This window comes from Anomaloglossus baeobatrachus, chromosome 2, assembly GCF_048569485.1.
Source record: "Anomaloglossus baeobatrachus isolate aAnoBae1 chromosome 2, aAnoBae1.hap1, whole genome shotgun sequence".
NCBI classification, from domain to species: Eukaryota; Metazoa; Chordata; class Amphibia; order Anura; family Aromobatidae; genus Anomaloglossus; species Anomaloglossus baeobatrachus.
Genome location: NC_134354.1, coordinates 800,036,400 through 800,055,008, shown reverse-complemented (window position 1 = coordinate 800,055,008; position 18,609 = coordinate 800,036,400). Strand labels below are relative to the sequence as shown.

The window sequence follows — 18,609 nt, the reverse complement described above, 5'->3', positions numbered from 1 at the left end:
ATATGTATGTGTGTATGGTGCATGTGTCGTCATATATGTATGTGTGTATGGTGCATGTGTCGTCATATATGCATGTGTGTATGGTGTATGTGTCGTCATATATGTATGTGTGTACGGTGCATGTGTCGTCATATATGTATGTGTGTACGGTGTATGTGTCGTCATATATGTATGTGTGTACGGTGCATGTGTCGTCATATATGTATGTGTGTACGGTGCATGTGTCGTCATATATGCATGTGTGTATGGTGCATGTGTCGTCATATATGTATGTGTGTACGGTGCATGTGTCGTCATATATGCATGTGTGTACGGTGCATGTGTCGTCATATATGTATGTGTGTATGGTGCATGTGTCGTCATATATGTATGTGTGTATGGTGCATGTGTCGTCATATATGTATGTGTGTACGGTGCATGTGTCGTCATATATGCATGTGTGTATGGTGTATGTGTCGTCATATATGTATGTGTGTATGGTGCATGTGTCGTCATATATGTATGTGTGTATGGTGCATGTGTCGTCATATATGCATGTGTGTATGGTGTATGTGTCGTCATATATGTATGTGTGTACGGTGCATGTGTCGTCATATATGTATGTGTGTAGGGTGTATGTGTCGTCATATATGTATGTGTGTATGGTGTATGTGTCGTCATATATGTATGTGTGTATGGTGTATGTGTCGTCATATATGTATGTGTGTACGGTGCATGTGTCGTCATATATGTATGTGTGTATGGTGCATGTGTCGTCATGTATGTATGTGTGTACGGTGCATGTGTCGTCATATATGTATGTGTGTACGGTGCATGTGTCGTCATATATGTATGTGTGTACGGTGCATGTGTCGTCATGTATGTATGTGTGTTTGGTGCATGTGTCGTCATATACAGCTTTGGCATAAATTAAGAGCCCGCTGCACAATCGTCAGTTTTTCTGATTTTTCTCTTTCCATTTCTGAGTATGTTCTTTATTCTTTAATCTACTGACGATGTCTCCGAATTTCCAGCAATAAACTTTGTATTAATTTTCTGAGAATGAGAAATGGTGAGAATAACAGAACAATGCGCAGCGCTCTCACCTCAAATAATGCAAAGAAAACAAGTCCATAATCATTTACACACAACAATATACTAATGTGTTACCTCAGGAAGATTCAGAAATCAGTATTCTGTGGAATAACCAGGATATATAATGTCAACTTTCCTGCGTCTTGGCCGCTTTCCTCCAGTCTTCACACTGCTTTTGGGTGACCTTATGCCACTCCTGGTGCAGGAATGTAAGCAGTTCTTCTTTGTTTGATGGCTTGTGACTATCCATCTTCCTCTTGATTACATTCCAGAGGTTTTCAATGGGGTTCAGGTCTGGAGATTGGGCTAGCCATGACAGTGACCTACAAATGGAATGACAAATGGCAGCTGGGGTGAAGTGCACGGCAAGAACAGATCATAACAGGCTCCTAGAGGCAGGGCTCAAGTCATATAAAGCTAGAAAAAAGTATTTCATCAATGAGAAGCAAAGGAGAGCCAGGCTGAAGTTTGCCAAATACCATAAGCATTGGAGCATAGAGGACTGGAGTAAAGTAATCTCTGATGAGTCTAATTTTCAGCTTTTCCCAACACCTGGTCGTCTAATGGTTAGACGGAGACCTGGAGAGGCATACAAGCCACAATGTCTTACACCCACTGTGGAATTTGGTGGAGGATCAATGATGATCTGGGGATGCTTCAGCAAGGCTGGAATAGGACAGATTAAACTTTGCGAAGGACAAATGAATCAAGCCACATTCAAGGTTATCCTGGAAGAACAGTTGCTTCTTTCTGCTCAGGCAATGCTCTCCAACTCTCAGGACTGATTTTTCCAGCAGGACAATCTGCCATGCCACACAGCTAGATCAATCAATGTGCGGATGAAGGACCACCCCATCAAAACCCTATCATGGCCAGCCCAATCTCCAGACCTGAACTCCATTGAAAACCTCTGGAATGTAATCAAGAGGAAAATGGATAGTCACAAGCCATCAAACAAAGAAGAGCTGCTTACATTTCTGCACCAGGAGCGGCATAAGGTCCCCCCAAAAGCAGTGTGAAAACTGGAGGAAAGCGACCAAGACGCAGAACAGCTGACATTAATAATCATTGTTATTCCACAAAATACTGATTTCTGAATCTTCCTGAGGTAACACATTATTATATTGTTGTGTGTAAATGATGCGGAACTTGTTTTCTTTGCATTATTTGAGGTGAGAGCGCTGTGCAGTCTGTGCATCCTGTGCATCCTGTGCATCCTGTGCATCCTGTTCATCCTGTGCATCCTGTGCATCCTGTGCATCCTGTGCATTCTGTGCATTCTGTGCATTCTGTGCATCCTGTGCATCCTGTGCATCCTGTGCATTCTGTGCATCCTGTGCATCCTGTTCATCCTGTGCATTCTGTGCATCCTGTTCATCCTGTGCATTCTGTGCATCCTGTGCATCCTGTTCATTCTGTGCATCCTGTGCATTCTGTGCATTCTGTGCATTCTGTGCATCCTGTTCATCCTGTGCATTCTGTGCATCCTGTGCATCCTGTTCATCCTGTGCATTCTGTGCATCCTGTGCATTCTGTGCATTCTGTGCATTGTTCTGTTATTTTCACCATTTCTCATTTTCAGAAAATAAATACAAACTTTATTGCTGGAAATTCGGAGACGTCGTCAGTAGATTATAGAATAAAAGAACAATTTACAGATTACGCAAAAATATAAAGAGAAAAATCAGAAAAACTGACAATTGTGCAGAGGTCTCTTAATTATTGCCAGAGCTGTATATGTGTGTATGGTGCACGTGTCATCATATGTGTGTAGGCCTATATACTGTGCACACTGTCGTGTGTAGGCCTGTATTCTGTGCACACTGTTGTGTGGAGGCCTGTATTCGGTGAACACTGTCGTGTGTAGGCCTGTATTCGGTGCACACTGTCGTGTGTAGGCCTGTATTCGATGCACACTGTCGTGTGTAGGCCTGTATTCAGTGCACACTGTCGTGTGTAGACCTGTATTCGGTGCACACTGTCGTGTGTAGGCCTGTATTCGGTGCACACTGTCGTGTGTAGGCCTGTATTCGGTGCACACTGTCGTGTGTAGGCCTGTATTCGGTGCACACTGTCGTGTGTAGGCCTGTATTCGGTGCACACTGTCGTGTGTAGGCCTGTATTCGGTGCACACTGTCGTGTGTAGGCTTCTATTCGGTGCACACTGTCGTGTGTAGGCTTGTATTCGGTGCACACTGTCGTGTGTAGGCCTGTATTCTGTGCACACTGTTGTGTGGAGGCCTGTATTCTGTGCACACTGTCGTGTGGAGGCCTGTATTCGGTGCACACTGTCGTGTGTAGGCCTGTATTTGGTGCACACTGTCGTGTGTAGGCCTGTATTCGGTGCACACTGTCGTGTGTAGGCTTGTATTCGGTGCACACTGTCGTGTGTAGGCCTGTATTCGGTGCACACTGTCATGTGTAGGCCTGTATTCGATGCACACTGTCGTGTGTAGGCCTGTATTCAGTGCACACTGTCGTGTGTAGGCCTGTATTCGGTGCACACTGTCGTGTGTAGGCCTGTATTCGGTGCACACTGTCGTGTGTAGGCCTGTATTCGGTGCACACTGTCGTGTGTAGGCTTCTATTCGGTGCACACTGTCGTGTGTAGGCTTGTATTCGGTGCACACTGTCGTGTGTAGGCCTGTATTCGATGCACACTGTCGTGTGTAGGCTTCTATTCGGTGCACACTGTCGTGTGTAGGCTTGTATTCGGTGCACACTGTCGTGTGTAGGCTTGTATTCGGTGCACACTGTCGTGTGTAGGCTTGTATTCGGTGCACACTGTCGTGTGTAGGCTTGTATTCGGTGCACACTGTCGTGTGTAGGCCTGTATTCGGTGCACACTGTCGTGTGTAGGCCTGTATTCGGTGCACACTGTCGTGTGTAGGCCTGTATTCGGTGCACACTGTCGTGTGTAGGCCTGTATTCGGTGCACACTGTCGTGTGTAGGCTTGTATTCGGTGCACACTGTCGTGTGTAGGCCTGTATTTGGTGCACACTGTCGTGTGTAGGCCTGTATTCGGTGCACACTGTTGTGTGTAGGCCTGTATTCGGTGCACACTGTCGTGTGTAGGCTTGTATTCGGTGCACACTGTTGTGTGTAGGCCTGTATTCGGTGCACACTGTCGTGTGTAGGCTTGTATTCGGTGCACACTGTCGTGTGTAGGCTTGTATTCGGTGCACACTGTTGTGTGTAGGCCTGTATTCGGTGCACACTGTCGTGTGTAGGCCTGTATTCGGTGCACACTGTTGTGTATAGGCCTGTATTCGGTGCACACTGTTGTGTGTAGGCCTGTATTCGGTGCACACTGTTGTGTGTAGGCCTGTATTTGGTGCACACTGTCGTGTGTAGGCCTGTATTCGGTGCACACTGTCGTGTGTAGGCCTGTATTCGGTGCACACTGTCGTGTGTAGGCCTGTATTCGGTGCACACTGTCGTGTGTAGGCCTGTATTCGGTGCACACTGTCGTGTGTAGGCTTGTATTCGGTGCACACTGTCGTGTGTAGGCCTGTATTTGGTGTACACTGTCGTGTGTAGGCCTGTATTCGGTGCACACTGTCGTGTGTAGGCTTGTATTCGGTGCACACTGTTGTGTGTAGGCCTGTATTCGGTGCACACTGTCGTGTGTAGGCTTGTATTCGGTGCACACTGTTGTGTGTAGGCCTGTATTCGGTGCACACTGTCGTGTGTAGGCCTGTATTCGGTGCACACTGTTGTGTATAGGCCTGTATTCGGTGCACACTGTTGTGTGTAGGCCTGTATTCGGTGCACACTGTTGTGTGTAGGCCTGTATTCGGTGCACACTGTTGTGTGTAGGCCTGTATTCGGTGCACACTGTCGTGTGTAGGCCTGTATTCGGTGCACACTGTTGTGTGTAGGCCTGTATTCGGTGCACACTGTCGTGTGTAGGCTTTGATTTGGTGCACACTGTTGTGTGTAGGCCTGTATTCGGTGCACACTGTCGTGTGTAGGCCTGTATTCGGTGCACACTGTCGTGTGTAGGCCTGTATTCGGTGCACACTGTCGTGTGTAGGCCTGTATTCGGTGCACACTGTCGTGTGTAGGCCTGTATTCGGTGCACACTGACGTGTGTAGGCTTTGATTTGGTGCACACTGTTGTGTGTAGGCCTGTATTCGGTGCACACTGTCGTGTGTAGGCTTTGATTTGGTGCACACTGTTGTGTGTAGGCCTGTATTCGGTGCACACTGTCGTGTGTAGGCTTTGATTTGGTGCACACTGTTGTGTGTAGGCTTTGATTTGGTGCACACTGTTGTGTGTAGGCCTGTATTCGGTGCACACTGTCGTGTGTAGGCTTTGATTTGGTGCACACTGTCGTGTGTAGGCTTTGATTTGGTGCACACTGTCGTGTGTAGGCTTTGATTTGGTGCACACTGTCGTGTGTAGGCTTTGATTTGGTGCACACTGTTGTGTGTAGGCCTGTATTCGGTGCACACTGTCGTATGTAGGCCTGTATTCGGTGCACACTCTCGTGTGTAGACCTGTATTCGGTGGACACCGTGATCCCTCAGTGCCAGGTCAGGTTTTGGTCCAGCCCGACTGGTTAATGATTACAGTGTACATATTTCTCGTCTGGACACATTCCTGCACAGTCACCTGTATCCTCCTCTTGCCCATGTCTCCTCCTCCACTATTTATTGTGTAACCTGTTCTGCCACTTGCTGCATCCTGGAAAGATTTTATCCAGAATTTCCTGCCTCCCCCCCCCCCCCCCCCTCCCTGCCCATTGTCCTGTAGTTTTCTACAGCCTCTTCGTAATACAAAAAAACGTTCACAGGATTAAACACAACTGTTTCCCCCTCTTATTACACCTTAGGCCCCTGATCAAACATGGCCGTTTTCTTCTTCTGTACCCTATATGATCATCTTCTCTGTGACTTCTCTTCTTCTCCATGTCTTTACACATTGTCCCATCTTCTCATCTCTTCCATGTCTCTACACATCTTCTAATCTCCTTGTCTCTACACATCATCCAATCTTCTCATCTCCTCAATGTCTTAACACATCGTCCCATCTTCTCATCTCTTCTGTGTCTCTACACATTATCCCTGCTCATCTCCTCCATGACTTTACACATCGTCCCATCTTCTCATCTCACCCATTTCTCTATACATCATCTCGTCTTTCTATCTCCTGCATGTTTCTACACATCGTCCAGTCTTCTTATCTCTTCCATGTCTTTACACGTTGTCCCATATTCTCATCTCTTCCATACCTCTACACATCATCCCTTCTTCTCATCTCTTCCATGTCCTTACCCATCGTTCCATCTTCTAATTTAACCCATGTCTCTACACGTCATCCTGTTTTCTTATCTCTTCCATATCTCTTCACATCGTCCCTTCTTCTCATCTCCTCCATGTCTTTACACAATGTCCCGTCTTCTCATCTCTTTCATGTCTTTACCCATTGTTCCATATTCTAATTTGACCCATGTCTCTACACATCGTCCCTTCTTCTCATCTCCTCCATGTTTTTACACAACGTCCCGTCTTCTCATCTCTTCCATGTCCTTACCCATCGTTCCATCTTTTAATTTGACCCATGTCTCTACACATCATCCTGGCTTCTCATCTCACCCATGTTTCTGCACATCGTCACTTCTTTTCCTCTCACCCATGTCTCGACACATCGTCCTGTCTTTTCATATCCTCCATCTCTTTACACATCATCCTGTCTTCTCATCTCCTCTGTGTCTCTACTCATCGTCCCGTCTTCTCACTTATGTCTTCACACAACGTCTCGTCTTCTCTTTCATGTATCTACACATCTTTCCTTCTTCTCATCTCTTCCATATCTCTTCGCATCTTCCTGTCTTTTCATCTCCTCCATGTTTTTACATTGTCCAGTCTTCTCATTTCTTCGGTGTCTTTACACATTGTCCCGTCTTCTCATCTCTTTTGTGTCTCTGCACATTGTTCAGTCTTCTCATCTCTTCCATGTCTTTACCTATCGTCCCATCTTCTAATCTCACCCATCTGTCTACGTACAGATCGTCCTGTCTTCTCATCTCTTCCGTATTTCTACACATCGTCCCTTCTTCTCATCTCCTCCATGTCTTTACACAATGTCCCGCCTTCTCATCTCTTCTGTCTTTACTCATTGTTCCATCTTCTAATTTGACCCATGTCTCTATAGATCATCCTATCTTCTCATCTCAACCATGTCTCTACACATCGTCCTGTCTTTTCATATCCTCCATATCTTAACACATTATCCTGCCTTCAAATCTCTTCTGTGTCTCTACACATCGTCCCTTTCTCTCATCTCACTCATCTCTCTACACATTGTCCCGTCATCTCATCTCTTCTATGTCTTTACACATCGTCCTGTCTTCTCATTTCTTCTGTACTTTTACACATCATCCCGTCTTCTTATCTTTTCTGTCTTTACACAATCCCGTTTTCTCATCTCTTCCGTGTCTCTACAAATCATCCACTCTTCTCATCTCATCTATGTCTTTACACATCATCTAGTCTTCTCATCTCCTCCTTGTCTCTACACATTGTTCCATCTTTTTATCTCTTCCATCTCTTTACACATCGTCCTGCCTTTTCATCTCTTCCATGTCTCTACACATCATCCCAACTTCTCATCTCTTCCATGTCTCTACACATCATCCCAACTTCTCATCTCTTCTGTGTCTCTACACATCTTCCTGTCTTCTCATCTCCTCCATATCTCTACACATCGTCCCGCCTGTAACAGCATGTCCCTCCCCCGCTTGTGCTCATGGTGTAATAGTCTGTCCCTCCTTTGTACTGCTTCTGCTGGGGAGATTGTTTGTTCTCCTCAGCATGGGACTCCTCCAATCCACAACTTGGTAGACAGAACAGAGCCAGGAGGTCTAAAGTCCATTCATGTATCAAATGTCCAGGGGGAGGTGGGCCCACCTTAGGGGCTGATCCTAGGAGAGAAGAACAATGAGACCCATGTTAGTTCAGTTAGTTAGATCTCGGCTGGAGAAGGACTAGGATTTATAGCTGAGGCTGTATCCTAGAGCCTGTGTATGGACTGTCATAGATTGGAGATCAGTGGCCACATAGGATTGTGTTTTGTTGTTCACCCTGTTGGACTCAAGGAACTCATATAAGGACCATTGCCATATTTTCCCTGGCGTTGGAATACCGGGAGGCGCCCCTGGATCTTTTGTTTTGTTGTGGACTCCTTGCAGACTTTAAGGATTTATATTTATGTTTGGTGCTTTATCTTTGTGGTTCCAATAAAGCCCTTTGGATTGTTCCTTGGCCTGGCGTCCCTTACTGCTCTGTCGCATACCCCGTCACAAACTGGTTGGCAGCCGCGGGATCAGAGCAGAAAGAATGGAGGACAACGGCCCATTAACATCTGGAATCAGAACTTCAGGATACAGGAACTGGACTGTGGTGAGCCTACAAAGGCCCGTGAATTAGGAGTCGGCTACAAAGGACTCTAAGGAGCAACTAATTGAGGCGTTAGAAAACGCTTGCCTGCAAGATGGCACCGAGGAACAATTTCCACAGCAAGGGGAGGAAGCACGGGAGCTGGAGGTAAATACCCAAAAAAGTCAATGGGCTGTGTGGTATGAGGAGGAGATGGCACTGCTTGGAGATGAGGTCACCATTGAATATAAGATGAATGCCATGCGCAGAGCTCAAGAGAGGGCATTGCTGGAGAGGAGGTTTGCTGAGGAATCAGCTAGAGGCTCCAGACAAACTGTAACCACAGCACCCACTTTGAGGGAATTCTCCAGAGTGTCCTGAAAGGACTTTAAGCCATTTAATGAAGCTGCAGGCGACATTGAGGGCTTCTTCCAGGGCTTTGAGCATCAGTGCCGATTAATGGAAGTCCCAGAAAGAGAGCGAGTCAGACACCTGGTGGGCCTCTTGGAGGGTGGAGCTGCCGACGCCTATAGAGGTATGGACCCTCAGTGGAATTGTGAATATGGGGAGATAAAACGGATCATTCTAGAACATTATTCCGTGACCCCAGATACTTATAGGACTCAGTTTCGTACGTTAGCCTGTGATGGGGAAGTGTCCTTCAAGATGTATGCCCACAGACTGAAACAAGTATGCCATCACTGGCTGGAGGGAGAGGGGGCCTTAACTTGGGAGACCTTCCTCCAGGCCATCCTGAAAGAGCAGTTTTATGCCAGGTGCCTTTGTGAAATTAGGGAATGGGTGCGTGAGAGAAAGCCGTCAACTGTAGAACAAGCTGCCACTCTAGCTGATGAGCTTCTCACCATTAAGTCTCAATGGAAAAGGCTACTAGTCAGTGAGAAAAAAATCTACCAGCTCCCCAACACCAGTGGTCCCTTGTCCTTTGGCCTCCAATGTTCACCGTCCCACTAGACTACCAACACATGGCGGACCCCGTGTGAATGTGCCTCCTACTACTCCTGCCTCCTCTTTTGGAGTACGACGTGGAGAGAGAATCCTAGTACGCAGATGTTATGGATATGGGCAGCCTGGTCATCTGCAAGCTCACTGTCCAGGTGTTTGGAGGCAAAACAGCTACAGACCCCCTTTGCCTGTCCATTATCTACAGACACCCTCAACAGAAGAAGAGCTGGATTCACTCCCTGATGATTTGACAAGGGACTCTGATATGTTGACTTCCCTACCAGGAGTCTATGTGGTGCAAGCCACAGCCGTCTGTTCTTCTGATCTTCAGCATAAACATCTACAGGAGGTCGTGCTAAATGGCCAAAAAGTTGTTGGCTTTCGTGACACTGGGGTTTTTCTCACCATAGCAGATCCCCGAGTAATTCAACCAGAAGCAATGCAAAAGGGACCAGGAATTGCCATTGAATTGGCTGGAGGTACTCAAAGATACATTCCTAGAGCGAGTGTGACCCTGGCTTATGGTTTTGGGGCAAAACAATGCATGATTGGTGTGATGAGCGGCCTTCCTGCAGACATTCTTCTAGGGCAGAGGTTCCCAACTCCAGTCTTCAAGGCACACCAACAGTGCATGTTTTCAGGATTTCTTAAGCATTGCATGGGTGTTGGATTCCGCACCTTTGCAGGTGATTAAATTATCACCTGTGCAATACTAAGGAAATCCTGAAAACATGCACTGTTGGTGTGCCTTGAGGACTGGAGTTGGGAACCTCTGTTCTAGGGAATGATGTGGGGAATCTTCAATGCCACTTTGTCGGTGCGATAACCAGAAGTCAAGCCAAGAGAGCAGCATATGTGGACGTGTTCAACCCATCAATGGAAATGAGGCCACCCGAACTGCCGTCACAGCCGCTCTGTGGCCAGGCCCCTTACAGACCTCATGAAGAAAACGATTCCCCGGCTGGTGATCTGGACTCCAGACTGTGATGAGGCTTTTAACCGGCTGAAGGACGCCTTGGTCTGCAACCCTGTTCTGGCTGCTCCAGACTATAAGAGGAGATTCATTGTGCAGACGGATGCCTCTTCTTATGGATTCTGAGCGGTGCTCAGCCAGGTGAATGCAGCCGCGGAGGAGCACCCCATTGCCTACCTCAGCAGGAAACTGCTGGACCGAGAAGTGGCCTGTGCAACTGTTGAGAAGGAATGCCTAGCTGTAGTATGGGCCCTTAGAAAACTAAGGACGTATGTGTATGGACGAGAATTCACTGTGGTTACTAATCACAATCCCCTCACCTGGCTGAACAGAGTCTCTAGGGACAATGGACGCTTACTACGATGGAGCCTGGATCTTCAACCCTATAACTTTACAATACAACATAGAAGGGGCAGCCAACACCAAAATGCAGACGGATTGTCCAGGCAAGAGGAGCCCTGAGTCAGGGTCGGCATGTTTACGTGTACTTGATAAGCGACCTGTTGAGGTCACTAGTCCGTACACAAATTGAGGGCGGAAGGGGTTGTAACAGCGTGTCCCTCCCCCGCCTGTGCTCATGGTGTAATAGTCTGTCCCTCCTTATTGCTGCTTCTGCTGGGAGATTGTTTGTTCTTCTCAGCATGGGACTCCTCCAATCCACAACTTGGTAGACAGAACAGAGCCAGGAGGTCTAAAGTCCATTCATGTATCAAATGTCCAGGGGGAGGTGGGCCCACCTTAGGGGCTGATCCCAGGAGAGAAGAACAATGAGACCCATGTTAGTTCAGTTAGTTGGATCTCGGCAGGAGAAGGACTAAGATTTTTAGCTGAGGCTGGATCCTAGAGCCTGTGTATGGACTTTCACAGATTGGAGATCAGTGGCCACGTGGGATTGTGTTTTGTTGTTCACCCTGTTGGACTCAATGAACTCATATAAGGACCATTGCCATATTTTCCCTGGCGTTGGAATACCGGGAGGCACCCCTGGATCTTTTGTTTTGTTGTGGACTCCTTGCAGACTTTAAGGATTTATATTTATGTTTGGTGCTTTATCTTTGTGGTTCCAATAAAGCCCTTTGGATTGTTCCTTGGCCTGGCGTCCCTTACTGCTCTGTCACATACCCCGTCACACCGCCTTCTCCTCTCCTCCATGTCTTTACACATCGTTGCGCCTTCTCATCTCCTCCATCTCTTTACACATCGTCCCATCTTCTCATCTCTTCCATATCTCTACACATCATCTTGCCTTCTCATCTCCTCCATGTCTCTACACATCTTCCCATCTCTTCCGTTTCTCTACACATCGTCCAGTCTTCTCATCTCTTCTGTCTTTACACATCATCCCGTCTTCTCATCATTTCTGTGTCTCTACATGTCATCCCGTCTTCTCATCTCTTCTGTGTCTTTACATGTCTTCCCGTTTTCTCATCTCTTCTGTGTCTTTACACATCGTCCCGTCTTCTCATCACATCTGTGTCTCTACACATCGTCCCGTCTTCTCATCTCTTCTGTGTCTCTACACATCGTCCCGTCTTCTCATCTCTTCTGTGTCTCTACACATCGTCCCGTCTTCTCATCTCTTCTGTGTCTCTACACATCGTCCCGTCTTCTCATCTCTTCTGTGTCTCTACACATAGTAACATAGTATCATAGTATCATAGTTTTTAAGGTTGAAGGGAGACTCTAAGTCCATCTAGTTCAACCCGTAGCCTAACATGTTGATCCAGAGGAAGGCAAAAAAAACCCCAATGTGGCAAACAAGTTCCAATGGGGAAAAAATGTCCTTCCTTCGTCCACATCCGGCAATCAGACTAGTTCCCTGGATCAATACCCTGCCATAAAATCTAATATACATAACTGGTAATATTACATTTTTCAAGAAAGGCGTCCAGGCTCTGCTTAATGTTAGTAGTGAATCACTCATTACAACATCATGCGGCAGAGAGTTCCATAGTCTCACTGCTCGTACAGTAAAGAATCCTCGTCTGTGATTATGATTAAACCTTCTTTCCTCAAGACGTAGCGGATGCCCCCGTGTTCCAGTCGCAGGCCTTGGTGTAAAATGATCTTTGCAAAGGTCTCTGTACTGTCCCCTCATATATTTATACATTGTGATTAGATCCCCCCTAAGCCTTCGTTTTTCCTGTCTTGGTATTGCAGCCCCCCCATTCCTCTAATAATCTTGGTGGCTCTTCTCTGCACCCTCTCCAGTTCAGCTATGTCCTTCTTATATATCGGTGACCAGAATTGTACACAGTATATAAGTGCGGTCGCACTAGTGACTTGTACAGAGGTAGAACTATATTTTTTTCATGAACACTTATACCTCTTTTAATACATCCCATTATTTTATTAGCCCTGGCAGCAGCTGCCTGACACTTACACATCATCCCGTCTTCTCATCTCTTCTGTGTCTTTACATGTCTTCCCGTCTTCTCATCTCTTCTGTGTCTTTACACATCTTCCCGTCTTCTCATCTCTTCTGTGTCTTTACACATCTTCCCGTCTTCTCATCTCTTCTGTGTCTTTACACATCTTCCCGTCTTCTCATCTCTTCTGTGTCTCTACACATCTTCCCGTCTTCTCATCTCTTCTGTGTCTTTACACATCGTCCCGTCTTCTCATCTCTTCTGTGTCTTTACACATGTTCCCGTCTTCTCATCTCTTCTGTGTCTTTACACATCTTCCCGTCGTCTCATCTCTTCTGTGTCTTTACACATCGTCCCGTCTTCTCATCTCTTCTGTGTCTTTACACATCTTCCCGTCTTCTCATCTCTTCTGTGTCTTTACACATCGTCCCGTCTTCTCATCTCTTCCGTTTCTCTACACATCGTCCCGTCTTCTCATCTCTTCTGTCTTTACACATCGTCCAGTCTTCTCATCTCTTCTGTGTCTTTACACATCTTCCCGTCTTCTCATCTCTTCCGTTTCTCTACACATCGTCCCATCTTCTCATCTCTTCTGTGTCTTTACACATCGTCCCGTCTTCTCATCTCTTCTGTGTCTTTACACATCGTCCCGTCTTCTCATCTCTTCCGTTTCTCTACACATCATCCCGTCTTCTCATCTTTTCTGTGTCTTTACACATCGTCCCGTCTTCTCATCTCTTCTGTGTCTTTACACATCGTCCCGTCTTCTCATGTCTTCCGTTTCTCTACACATCGTCCCGTCTTCTCATCTCTTCTGTGTCTTTACACATCGTCCCGTCTTCTCATGTCTTCCATTTCTCTACACATCGTCCAATCTTCTCATCTCTTCCGTTTCTCTACACATCGTCCCGTCTTCTCATCTCTTCTGTGTCTTTACACATCTTCCCGTCTTCTCATCTCTTCTGTGTCTTTACACATCTTCCCGTCTTCTCATCTCTTCTGTGTCTTTACACATCGTCCCGTCTTCTCATCTCTTCTGTGTCTTTACACATCGTCCCGTCTTCTCATCTCTTCTGTGTCTCTACACATCTTCCCGTCTTCTCATCTCTTCTGTGTCTTTACACATCGTCCCGTCTTCTCATCTCTTCCGTTTCTCTACACATCGTCCCGTCTTCTCATCTCTTCTGTGTCTTTACACATCGTCCAGTCTTCTCATCTCTTCTGTGTCTTTACACATCTTCCCGTCTTCTCATCTCTTCCGTTTCTCTACACATCGTCCCATCTTCTCATCTCTTCTGTGTCTTTACACATCGTCCCGTCTTCTCATCTCTTCTGTGTCTTTACACATCGTCCCGTCTTCTCATCTCTTCCGTTTCTCTACACATCATCCCGTCTTCTCATCTTTTCTGTGTCTTTACACATCGTCCCGTCTTCTCATCTCTTCTGTGTCTTTACACATCGTCCCGTCTTCTCATGTCTTCCGTTTCTCTACACATCGTCCCGTCTTCTCATCTCTTCTGTGTCTTTACACATCGTCCCGTCTTCTCATGTCTTCCATTTCTCTACACATCGTCCAATCTTCTCATCTCTTCCGTTTCTCTACACATCGTCCCGTCTTCTCATCTCTTCTGTGTCTTTACACATCTTCCCGTCTTCTCATCTCTTCTGTGTCTTTACACATCTTCCCGTCTTCTCATCTCTTCTGTGTCTTTACACATCGTCCCGTCTTCTCATCTCTTCTGTGTCTCTACACATCTTCCCGTCTTCTCATCTCTTCTGTGTCTTTGCACATCGTCCCGTCTTCTCATCTCTTCCGTTTCTCTACACATCGTCCCGTCTTCTCATCTCTTCTGTGTCTTTACACATCGTCCCGTCTTCTCATCTCTTCTGTGTCTTTACACATCGTCCCGTCTTCTCATCTCTTCCGTTTCTCTACACATCATCCCGTCTTCTCATCTTTTCTGTCTTTACACATCGTCCCGTCTTCTCATCTCTTCTGTGTTTTTACACATCGTCCCGTCTTCTCATGTCTTCCGTTTCTCTTCACATCGTCCCGTCTTCTCATCTCTTCCGTTTCTCTACACATCGTCCCGTCTTCTCATCTCTTCTGTGTCTCTACACATCGTCCCGTCTTCTCATCTCTTCTGTGTCTTTACACATCGTCCCGTCTTCTTATCTCACCCATGTCTCTTGTGCATCAGAATTGAATTGCCGCAATGTGATGTTTTCGTCCTTTCCATTTGTAGACAGATGTGGTCAGTAATGTTCAGATTAATCTTCCACTATTTCTTCATTGTGAGGCTTCTGGACGTGGTATCGAGTGTAAATGTTTGTGGAGCTGTAGATTGCTATTGTCTTCGTTTCTTGTGCTGTAGAGCGTTGGGGCATGTTTGCTTTTGCTGCATATTTTACTCATCATCATATTTGGGGTGTAGAATAATCCTTACTTTTTTCTTCTGAGTATTTTGAGCCATGTCCAATTTTTTTTCAACATTTTTACCTCAGTTTTCACCAATTTTAAGTGAATGAGTGAAAAAAAAGCACATATAGAAACATGAGAAAAATATGCATATTGTGCTCAACAGTTATTCCGCCACCCTCTGGTTTATGGTGCCGAGAAAGACGCTACAATAACGCACCGTGTGCACATATCCTTCTAGATGTAACATACCAGAATCTGTCCATATGTCTCCCATCCTATGATGCTTCCATGTGGACCAGCTCGGCGGCATAGATGTAGGGGTAGCACAGTATACATTTACTGACACATTCATCTTACTTTTCTTACTGTTTGATATTTTTTCTTCCTGGGAAACTCTTCGGCATCTGTGCAGGTTGGAGGGATGATCGTTCCTCAAGGATCTCTTATGATCGCTGACCGTGGTTCTTGTGCAGCGCTGTTCCTAGTCCCTGGGGTCTGATCATTTCTTCCTTCATTGCAGGATCAAGATGTCTGAAGGAATAATGAGCAAAGCGGCCACAATGGAGATTCCCATCAGCAGTAATGGGGTTTCCGGGACAATCAATGAAGATGAGAGTTTGGAGCAGGTATTGTCGGGGTCTCCATGTTGTCCTCATGTCTGGTCAGTGACCATGGTTCTCCCTATTTCTGCTGTCCAGCACTTGGCCGGCTCTCCTTTCCCTGCCGTTAGATATCAGGTGCTGCTGTGATATAATGTAAAGTTCTGTAATGATATAAGATCAATGTGAATCTGTTGGGCTTATTTTTACCCACGTTTCTGGATTTTTCCCGGATCCCCATCTGGGTTATGGTGTTTATCTCTCAGGATCCCCACTCAGTAATAATGTATTATATGGGCAGCATTGCGATGCATCTTCTCCATTGCTGCTGGTGTCCTTCCATATCTCACCCTAAGATGCATCTTATCATAAGAAATAGAAGCCGTCCTTTCCTATCGTTAATTTGAAGCATGCTGAATCATCTGCAGCGCCTCTCCTGTCCGTGGTAGTGTCTGGTGTTGCTGCTTAGTGTTGGAATGATACTGTTGTAATGAGCATTTTCCATGATGGTTATCAGATGATTTTGCTGGTAACTGAATGTTAAGTTTGCTTAGTTTTTGCTTTTGAGGGCTCAGAGGATCTGAGAGCTCCCAACCAAACAAAAGAAACCTAGATATGGCAGCCAAGATTTACCACCGATCTCATCTCCTTGATGTGTGTCTGTAGGATCTGCAGCAAGTTATGGTATCGGGCCCCAACCTCAACGAGACGAGCATTGTGTCTGGAGGATATGGAGGAACCACAGAAGGAATCATTCCCACAAGCAGCCTAAAAGGTGAGCGAGTGCAGTTGGCCGACCTGTGTGTTCTTCTGTAGCCGGTCATGCAGCTTGGTGGCTTTTGACAGTGTCCACCTTGGGCTTCTTGTGCTGTGAATGTCTCTGTATGTATCAGAAAACTGTCCACTGCTACCTGAGCAATTTCTTTGTATCTGTCATTTGGGAGATCTGACAATCAGTGGTGGGCTAAATCGTATATGAAAGGAGCAATCATCATGGGCCAAGGCACGGGTAGCCTCACAAACGTGTAACTGTACAGGTGAGTGCTGCTCACAGATGGCCGGCCATTGCTGAGTGGCAGCTTTCATCCACCGTATGACGGGAGGACACTGTAGAAGCTGGGATCAGTCACTCCTTGGTGCATTGTAGCAATGCTTCTCATGGTCTTCTAGTCATTTGACAAATTCTGATTGCTGAAAGAGATTTACAATAAATCTGGACATATCAATAGAGAAGCGAGCCTCACATGGAATTACTCTGAAGAGGGCCATGGATGGAGATACTGTGAGAAGTAAAACCGAAGCCAGGTGAAGTTAGAATATAAGTACAGTAATGATGTCACCTGGCGTCTGTGTGAGGAGTAGATGAGGGAACCTGGTCGGTAAAGGTTCGCCGATTTCAAATTCGGTACAAGCCTGAGCTTGTTCGTTCGGGTTCGGCAAACACAAGCTCCTCCCCCCAAAGTTGGTAATGTTCATTTTCTACCCCCGTACGCTGGCCACGTTTCCAAAAATGCTTTTTTAATAGCATTTTCTGCTTTTGGATAGGATTGTGGTGCTGTTTTATGTGGGAATGTGTAAAATCCGTAGAGGAGGTGGGGACTTTGCATCGGGAGAAGCCAGATGCGCGGCGCCATGTTTTGTTTTTTTTTTTTTCTTTACTTTGGATACAGGAACAACCGCAAATAATCTGTAACTGGGTATGCGACAGAGTAGGCAGGAACACTAGGCCGAGGAACAATCTGAGATTTATTGAGTCAGGAAGCATAGAACATCTAATATCAAAATGGTTCTTTAGAGTCCACAATGAGTCCACACAAAGGAAACAGATCCAGGGGCGCCACCCAGCAATCCGACATCAAGGAAAATGCAACACCAGTCCTTATATTGTGGAGACACAGGGTGAGTGGGTGCTCTCGTCCGCTGACCCGGCCGCCTTTTAGAAAGACAGCATGGTCCAGGGCTCATCCCAACTTAGTTAGTGGTGACTGCTGAGAAATTGCTATTGAACAAGCTAAAACTGTGTTCTCTATCTTTTAGTATCTAAATAATTTATCTTTTGAGTCACTTGTCTGACAGGTGTGGACGTAGGGTTTCCAAATATCTCCTTAAAAGGGGAAGTGTACATCAACCATGAGTGGTAAATCCCAATGAGGTTGTCGTGGAAGGGGGAATAGGTGAGGTGTTGGAGCTGTACGTGTGGGAAGTTCTGTTAGGCAAAGGAATAGTGAGCAAACACCGGCTCAGCCTGTCCCAAGAGAAATGAGAATAACTTCCGTTACTGGACGGCCTGCTCCACTAGATTTGTTTGGCAGCTTCACATCAGTTCAACTCGGAAATGAGGATGATAAACAGCAGGTGGTAGAGTGGATGGCAAGTGCTGCATCAAGTGGCCTCTCCTCTTCCTCGACTTCCACATCACATACAGTTCATTCCTCAGAGGTGCCACCACAATTACACTTCTTTCCCCCTGCATCACAAATCTCCAACCGGAAAACTGACTTTGGGGAACCACACATGGGCGAGTCTGCAGAGCTGTTCACACTTTCTATCCCATAGGCATCACAGGTCCGCTCCAAAGATCCCCCGACTACTGACTGAAGAGGAGGATAGAATCTGCACCGATGCCCAAAATAATTGTTGTATCCTGGCTCGGACGAAGTAGGGTCCCAGCAGGATCCCGGCCTTCGTCAACTGAGAACCCCCGGGGATGGTGATGATGATGATGATGATGATGAGACTCAGATACCTGAGGTGCACGTATACTGTGCTGTGATATCAGGTCAGGAAGAGGAGGAGGGGGACAACATAGAGCATGACGATGAAGT

The 18,609-nt window shown here is 46.3% G+C and overlaps 1 protein-coding gene across 2 annotated transcripts in view; it reads left to right on the top strand.

Moving 5' to 3' along the window:
• ARFIP2 (ARF interacting protein 2) overlaps nt 1-18,609 on the top strand; it is a 117,148-nt gene that overhangs the window by 23,168 nt on the left and 75,371 nt on the right. For both annotated transcript variants that reach the window (XM_075337733.1, XM_075337731.1), the window contains exons 2-3: nt 15,706-15,811; nt 16,451-16,559. In XM_075337733.1, coding sequence (XP_075193848.1) covers nt 15,706-15,811; nt 16,451-16,559 — 215 coding nt within the window. The remainder of the gene's footprint in view (nt 1-15,705; nt 15,812-16,450; nt 16,560-18,609) is intronic.